An 8,731-nucleotide genomic window follows, 5' to 3' on the forward strand; every position below is an offset into this window, starting at 1 on the left:
CTGTGAGAGACGGAATCTAAAACAAAAATCCAGAAAATCACATTGTATGATTTTTAAGTAATTATTTTTCATTTTATTGCATGACATAAGTATTTGATCACCTACCAACCAGTAAGAATTCTGGCTCTCACAGACCTGTTAGTTTTTTTCTTTAACTGCACCTGTTTGAACTCGTTACCTGTATAAAAGACACCTGTCCACACACTCAATCAAACAGACTCCAACCTCTCCACAATGGCCAAGACCAGAGAGCTGTGTAAGGACATCAGGGATAAAATTGTAGACCTGCATAAGGCTGGGATGGGCTACAGGACAATAGGCAAGCAGCTTGGTGAGAAGGCAACAACTGTTGGCGCATTTATTAGAAAATGGAAGAAGTTCAAGTTGACGGTCAATCACCCTCGGTCTGGGGCTCCATGCAAGATCTCACCTCGTGGGGATCAATGATCATGAGGAAGGTGAGGGATCAGCCCAGAACTACACGGCAGGACCTGGTCAATGACCTGAAGAGAGCTGGGACTACAGTCTCAAAGAAAACCATTAGTAACACTACACCGTCATGGATTAAAATCCTGCAGCGCACGCAAGGTCCCCCTGCTCAAGCCAGCGCATGTCCAGGCCCGTCTGAAGTTTGCCAATGACCATCTGGATGATCCAGAGGAGGAATGGGAGAAGGTCATGTGGTCTGATGAGACAAAAATAGAGCTTTTTGGTCTAAACTCCACTCGCCGTGTTTGGAGGAAGAAGAAGGATGAGTACAACCCCAAGAACACCATCCCAACCGTGAAGCATGGAGGTGGAAACATCATTCTTTGGGGATGCTTTTCTGCAAAGGGGACAGGACGACTGCACCGTATTGAGGGGAGGATGGATGGGGCCATGTATCGCGAGATCTTGGCCAACAACCTCCTTCCCTCAGTAAGAGCATTGAAGATGGGTTGTGGCTGGGTCTTCCAGCATGACAACGACCCGAAACACACAGCCAGGGCAACTAAGGAGTGGCTCCGTAAGAAGCATCTCAAGGTCCTGGAGTGGCCTAGCCAGTCTCCAGACCTGAACCCAATAGAATATCTTTGGAGGGAGCTGAAAGTCCGTATTGCCCAGCGACAGCCCTGAAACCTGAAGGATCTGGAGAAGGTCTGTGTGGAGGAGTGGGCCAAATCCCTGCTGCAGTGTGTGCAAACCTGGTCAAGAACTACAGGAAACGTATGATCTCTGTAATTGCAAACAAAGGTTTCTGTACCAAATATTAAGTTCTGCTTTTCTGATGTATCAAATACATATGTCATGCAATAAAATTCAAATTAATTACATAAAAATCGTACAATGTGATTTTCTGGATTTTTGTTTTAGATTCTGTCTCTCACAGTTGAAGTGTACCTATGATAAAAATTACAGACCTCTACATGCTTTGTAAGTAGGAAAACCTGCAAAATCGGCAGTGTATCAAATACTTGTTCTCCCCACTGTATATCGCATACTAATAACTGTTATTATTTGAATACTTTTATTGTCATATTCACATGGTTTGGTGACTTTCAGGGGGAGAATAAAACACTTTTTTGATCTGATTTACAGTATTCCTAATCCTTATTTCTCCCACCTGTCTCTTTATTCCAGATAAGTCCAGTGTACGGACACAGACTGAGCTCCTCTGCTAAAGGTCTGCTGGACTGTCTGGCCCAGCTGCAGCTCATCGACCCACCCCCTTCTCCAGTTGCAGCCCCAGGCCCTGACAGGGACCAGCGGTACCAAGAGGTCATGGATATACTAGAGTCACTGTGGCTGTCTAAGCCTGACCTTCAGAAGAGGAAGGAGGGAGACGCAGAGGAGAAGGAGAGGCTAAAAGACTCTGGTGTGGACCTGACCAGCGGCTCAGCAGGGTCTGGGGGTTCTGGGAAGACCAGACCAGATAAAACAGCGGGTGACATCACTCTCATAGCGGAGGGAGAGGGAGGGGAAGGAGGAGGAGAGGGGGATGCAGATGGAGGAGGAGAGGGGGAGGCAGGAGAGGGAGAGACAGGTGCAGGAGGAGAGGGAGAGACAGATGGAGGAGGAGAGGGGGGGATAGGAGAGGGAAAGACAGATGGAGGAGGAGAGGGAGAGACAGATGGACGAGGAGAGGGGGAGGTAGGACAGGGAAAGACAGATGGAGGAGGAGAGGGGGGGGTAGGAGAGGGAAAGACAGATGGAGGAGGAGAGGGAGGGGCAGATGGACGAGGAGAGGGGGAGGTAGGAGAGGGAGAGACAGATGGAGGAGGAGAGGGGGAGGTAGGAGAGGGAGAGACAGATGGACGAGGAGAGGGGGAGGTAGGAGAGGGAGAGACAGATGGAGGAGGAGAGGAAGCAGCATCAGCAGAGCTGCTTTCAGACGCGGCGACCCCAGACATCGCCAGCCAAGTGCGGAGCAGCCCAGGGGAGGATGAGTCGCCCCCAGAGTCGCCCCCAGGGAGAGGTGAGATGCTGCAGACCCTTGAGAGACTCAAAACCCCAGGGAGCCCATCCTCTTCAGACAGCACAGCCTACAAATCCCCCACTGACACAGAGAGAGACACCCCGGAGGACACCCCCAGCTCAGGGACACCCCCGTCAGTCCAACGAGCGCTGCTCACCAAGCGTGTCTCCCAGGACCCTGACCCTGTCTGGGTTCTCAACCTGCTGAAGAAGCTGGAGAAACAGTTCATGACCCACTACGTAGACGCCATGGCTGAGTTAAAGGTACTGATACAACAATAATAAAAACCACAACAACAAACACAACAGCATTAATAATAATCATCATCATGAAAATCATAAATATATATTTTTATAAATAATCTTGATAATACTGTTGTGTTTGTGAAGGTGCGTTGGGACCTAGACAACAATGTGATGTTGGACACTATGATCACTGAGCTGAGAGACGAGGTGAAGAAGAGGATCCAGATGAGCATTGATCGTGAACTGAGGAAGATTCGGGGACGGGCGGGCCGGGGGCCGCGACCCCCTAACATGTCCCGGGAGTCAACCATAACAGACCAGAGGAGGCGGAGGTTGAAGGTGAGAGGGGCCAGTTAGGGATATTTTAGTTGAACAGCTTTAAAACAAACTTTTAGTAAGATTTTAAAGATATTTTGGCAGTGAATGCACAATGAATGCTGGCATGCTGATCCCCAAGACTTCCATTCATTGCGCTAACGCTAGTTTGCAATTTCCCTAACGCTAGTTAGCAATTTCCCTAACGCTAGTTAGCAATTTCCCTAACGCTAGTTAGCAATTTCGCTAATGCTAGTTAGCAACTTCTTTCATCTTATTCTGGGTAAGTAGAAAAATCTTGCACTATCCATTTAATACATAGTGTTTAATTCCTACTTTATTGTCAACTGTAAATTATTGCTTTACTATAAATGCACTCCTAATAAAGTCGGACTTTGCTTTGAAGGTCATGAAGGTACAGTCGGTAAACGAGAGTGATGGAGAGCAGGGTTCAGGTGATGTTAGCGACCAGCGCAGCGAGGACGAGTACTGTCCCTGCGACGCCTGCATACGGAAAAAGGCGGAGGACAAGGCAATCAAAATGGAGGCTGTGGTTGCCAAGGCGCCGGTGATGATGGCGTTTGATCTGCGTAAGATCCTGCAGATGAAGAAAGACCCAGAGCCTCCGACGCCCCCTAGCCCCACACAGGGGAAGAACAATGACAACCTCGAAGAGGAGGAGAAGAAGGAGGAGGAGGAGGAGGAGGAGCAGGTTGGGAATCTAGAGGTGGTACACGAAGACGAGGAAGAGGAGGAGACAAAGGAAGATATTATACCAACTGTTATAGAGGAAGATATCTCTGAGAAGGAAGAGGAAGGAGTGACTGGGAGAGAGGGAGAGGAGGAGGGACAGGAGAGTCACGGAGCTGAGTCTCTGATGGGGGAAGTAGAGGAGGAAATAGCTGAGGAAATAGGGGCTGAAGAACAGGAGGAGGATGGAGTGGTGGAGGGAACTGAGGAGGAGGCAGGGGAAGGAGAGACGGGGTGTGAAAGTGCAGGAGAAGATGGTGTGGAGGGGGCGGAGACTAGAGAGGGGGAGGAGTTAGTAGAAGGGGAGGAGGAAGAAGCAGGGGAAGCTGAAGCAGGCGATCAGGGAGGAGATGAAGCAGGAGATCAGGAGGAAGCTGGAGGAAATGAAAATCCTGGTCTTGAAACAGCAGAGTGGGAGGATGTGGGGGAAGAGACAGTAGAGGGGGAGGAGACGGGTGAGGGTGAGGAGGAGGGAGACGAGGACGGCGAGGATAAGGAAGGAGTAGACACTGGAGAGGGAGCAGCTGAGAAGGGGGGTGGTGAAATGACTGACAGAGAGGAGACAGTGGAGAAGGAGACAGAGGAGGATGGAACAGAGGAGGAGCAGGAGGAGGGTGGAGAGGAGACAGAGCAGAACAATGTGGTGTCTGAATTGAAGGTGGAAGAAGAGAAGGGAGAGTTAGATAATGAAAACACTGCAGGAGAAACAACAGAGAAAGAGAGTGGAAAGGAGGAGGGAGAAACAGGAGGAGAGGAAGAGACCGGAGTAGAGGGAGAGACAGAGGGAGGAGAGGAGGAGACTCCTGATCAAGAAACAGCGGGTAATGTGGGGGTGTCAGCAGAGGATGAGGAAGAGGGAGGAGAGGGGGAGGTGCAGGAGAATGCTGTGGCGGAGTTTAATCCTGAAGAAGAGGAGGGTGAGGAGACGGAGGGAAATAGAGAAATCCCTCTGATCCACCAGATGACCAGAACCTCTGTGGAGTCCCAGCCAGGATCAATGGAGAACACAGACCCGGAGCCCAGGGCATCAGACCCAGTTTCACAAATGTGCTCCTTAACCCTGATAGAGACCATTGAAACGGTCTCTGATGGACACAAGATGGCATCTGCGGGGGAAGGGTCAGGGGGGAAAGGCCAGAGGAGGAGCCGATCTCCAGCCAGAATCAAACGCAGGAAACCTAAAGAGAGCGGCATAGAACTGGACGTCCTAGATCTGTAACCCTCACAGGACATAGAACTGGACGTCCTAGATCTGTAACCCTCACAGGACATAGAACTGGACGTCCTAGATCTGTAACCCTCACAGGACATAGAACTGGACATCTTAGATCTGTAACCCTCACAAGACATAGAACTGGACGTCCTAGATCTGTAACCCTCACAGGAAATAGAACTGGAAGTCTTAGACCTGTAACCCTCACAAGACATAGAACTGGACGTCCTAGATCTGTAAGCCTCACAGGACATAGAACTGGACGTCCTAGATCTGTAACCCTCACAGAACTGACTGAGTCACAGAAAGCACTTTATGATCTCCTCTCTGGGTTAGGAATATCTATACGGGAGGTATTGCACAGGTTTCTGCCAGGTCAGAGTAGCATTTACTCGTTATTTTAATCGAAGGGTTTAACTGAAACTTGAAACAATCATAGTATTATACAAACCATAAGATATCATGTAAAATGTATATTTGTATAGTTCAAGAAACAACTTATATATATGTATGATTTTATTTTCAAGGAGGGGTGTATATTCTCTACTGTATAGAGGGGTGTATATTATTCTCTACTGTATGGAGGGGTGTATATTCTCTACTGTATAGAGGGGTGTATATTCTCTACTGTATAGAGGGGTGTATATTCTCTACTGTATAGAGGGGTGTATATTCATTACTGTATAGAGGGGTGTATATTCTCTACTGTATAGAGGGGTGTATATTCTCTACTGTATAGAGGGGTGTATATTCTCTACTATATGGAGGCATGTATATTCTCTACTGTATAGAGGGGTGTATATTCTCTACTGTATAGAGGGGTGTATATTATCTACTGTATAGAGGGGTGTATATTATCTACTGTATAGAGGGGTGTATATTCTCTACTATATGGAGGGGTGTATATTCTCTACTGTATAGAGGGGTGTATATTCGCTACTGTATAGAAGGGTGTATGTTCTCTAGTATATGGAGGGGTGTATATTCTCTACTGTATAGAGGGGTGTATATTATCTACTGTATAGAGGGGTGTATCTTCTCTACTGTATAGAGGGGTGTATATTCTCTACTGTATAGAGGGGTGTATATTATCTACTGTATGGAGGGGTGTATATTCTCTTCTATATGGAGGGGTGTATATTCTCTACTGTATGGAGGGGTGTATATTATCTACTGTATGGAGGGGTGTATATTATCTACTGTACGGAGGGGTGTATATTCTCTACTGTATAGAGGGGTGTATATTCTCTACTATATGGAGGGGTGTATATTATCTACTGTACGGAGGGGTGTATATTCTCTACTGTATAGAGGGGTGTATATTCTCTACTGTATGGAGGGGTGTATATTCTCTACTGTATAGAGGGGTGTATATTCTCTACTGTATGGAGGGGTGTATATTCTCTACTGTATAGAGGGGTGTATATTCTCTACTGTATGGAGGGGTGTATATTCTCTACTGTATGGAGGGGTGTATATTCTCTACTGTATGGAGGGGTGTATATTCTCTACTGTATGGAGGGGTGTATATTCTCTACTGTATAGAGGGGTGTATATTCTCTACTGTATAGAGGGGTGTATATTCTCTACTGTATAGAGGGGTGTACAGTCTGGGTTGTTGTGTCATAAGATGTGACAAGAGGTTCCCAGGTATTTAACCATGTGGGACGGTATAATAACAGAATCTACTCAGGACTTTAACTAATGCTTTACTGACACCATGGTGACAGAAGAGAGAGAAGAGAGAGATAATATGTTTTCAAGATACAGTACATAACTTTTAAAATACAGTAATACATCATATCGGCTGTATTTTGAAGGATATACATCTTGAAAACATTTTCAGACTTTATCAACAATGGACTAATGAAACAAATATATAATATACCAAAATATATATTTTTTCACATTTAATATCATTATCAGTAGTACAGAAGTTATTGTAGTCGGAGTACCTGACAGGGAGTTTGTTTTATAAGGCGTCTAGATGTATTGTTTATCTTGAATATATTGAATATATTCATGTTTTGTATGGCTATATTGGACATAAGTGTGGATATATTGGACATATGTATGGATATATTGGAAATACAGTTTGTATGGATATATTGAAACAGGATGGACATGTTGTTTAGAACGAAGCATCTGTATATGCAGTTGTAGAAAAATATATTGGCACCCTTGCACTTTTTTAAATAATTTCATATTTCTTCTAGAATAAGTTGAAACATTCCAGCAACTCTTCTTGAACCATTCCTGGTTGTTTGGGGTCGTTGTCCTGCTGGAAGACCCACAGCCTTCAATGGAGACCCAGTTTGTAGACACAGCGTTGAACATTGGACTACAAAACACCTGATAATGTGATGATTCCATGATGCCTTGCGCACGTTCATGGCCCCCAGGACCAGAGGCAGCAAACCAAGTACTACCTCTGGGGTGTTTTATTTTCTGTGTCAACTTAAGTTTACAAAAATAAAATTGGTTCAACAATGTTGAACATCCAATAACAAGGAGTGGAGATCAAACATTTTAATTTTTTCAATTTTAACACATTTCAGAAGAAATAGGAAACTATTTAATAAAAGTGTAAGGGTGCTAATATATTTGTCCGAAACTGAATAAAAGCATATGCATGCTGTAACATATTATTATACAGGGTTGAAACAGAGGCTCTGACTATAAGGGGTCTATGGTTTTATAGTTTACAGTCAACAATAAAGTCCTATTGGCAGGTGCTGTGGGACATATCTATGCTGCTATTGGTCCGTTCAGCTGTCGATCTTCTTCTGTGACATAACCTATGGAGCACCACGTAAAGTCTCAAACAAAAATGTAAATGTATTTTAATATATAATCATTTATGAAATTAAATGTTTTTAAACTAAATTCTGTTTAGTTGAAATATGTTGCTGCTTTTAAAAGTGCCATGCATAATATTTCCACTGACTACACCATTTCAACTCTTTTGTAAAAGCATCTAGTCCAGATAAATACTTGAACTCTTTTGTAAAGACTAGTTCAGATAAATACTTGAATTATTTTGTAAAGACTAGTTCAGATAAATACTTGAATTATTTTGTAAAGACTAGTTCAGATAAATACTTGAACTCTTTTGTAAAGACTAGTTCCGATAAATACTTTAACTCTTTTGTAGATACTAGTTCACATAAAAACTTTAACTCTTTTGTAAAGACTAGTTCAGATAAAGCCCTATACAACAACTATTTATGAGTTGTTCTTTGTTTAAAGTGGGACTGACAAATAACACTGATAGGTTGTCTTCGGGGACCTATCAAGATGCAGTGTTTGGGGAGTGTTAGATGATTGATTGGTTAATTTTATTTGCCAGTTAAAAAAATACATTTACACACAGGAAATACATTTACACACAGGAAATACATTTACACACAGGAAATACATCTAAAACATGTGACAGTGATATCACAATAAAGTCATACTTATTTCCATTGTGATCCATTTAGATTCTGTGGTCCATAAAGAGTATGTATCATGTGTGTAGTGTGTAGTGTGTATAGTGTGTATAGTGTGTAGTGTGTATAGTGTGTATAGTGTGTAGTGTGTATAGTGTGTGTGGTGTGTAGTGTATAGTGTGTATAGTGTGTGTAGTGTATAGTGTCTAGTGTGTAGTGTATAGTGTGTGTGGTGTGTAGTGTATAGTGTGTATAGTATGTGTAGTGTATAGTGTGTAGTGTGTAGTGTGTAGTGTATAGTGTGTGTAGTGTGTAGTGTGTA

The 8,731-nt window shown here is 44.1% G+C and overlaps 1 protein-coding gene across 1 annotated transcript; it reads left to right on the top strand.

Annotated features, from left to right (window-relative positions):
* The first annotated feature begins 2,285 nt into the window (after positions 1 to 2,285).
* On the top strand, positions 2,286 to 7,858 carry LOC123744626 (retinitis pigmentosa 1-like 1 protein). Its single transcript, XM_045723694.1, has 3 exons — positions 2,286 to 2,718; positions 2,845 to 3,039; positions 3,422 to 7,858. Exons 1-3 carry the CDS (start codon positions 2,461 to 2,463, stop codon positions 4,982 to 4,984), a joined length of 2,016 nt encoding a protein of 671 aa, XP_045579650.1. The 5' UTR covers positions 2,286 to 2,460; the 3' UTR covers positions 4,985 to 7,858.
* The last annotated feature ends 873 nt before the right edge of the window (positions 7,859 to 8,731 follow it).

The sequence above is a fragment of the Salmo salar genome, chromosome ssa09 (genome assembly GCF_905237065.1).
Source record: "Salmo salar chromosome ssa09, Ssal_v3.1, whole genome shotgun sequence".
NCBI lineage: Eukaryota > Metazoa > Chordata > Actinopteri > Salmoniformes > Salmonidae > Salmo > Salmo salar.

What these genes read in the sequence shown, in the direction of transcription:
- LOC123744626 (XM_045723694.1), top strand. Translation starts at nt 2,461, where the DNA reads ATGCTGCAGACCCTTGAGAGACTCAAAACCCCAGGGAGCCCATCCTCT. An exon ending in ACGCCATGGCTGAGTTAAAG is followed by an intron (nt 2,719 to 2,844) that starts GTACTGATACAA and finishes GTGTTTGTGAAG; the next exon opens with GTGCGTTGGGACCTAGACAA. An exon ending in AGAGGAGGCGGAGGTTGAAG is followed by an intron (nt 3,040 to 3,421) that starts GTGAGAGGGGCC and finishes TTTGCTTTGAAG; the next exon opens with GTCATGAAGGTACAGTCGGT.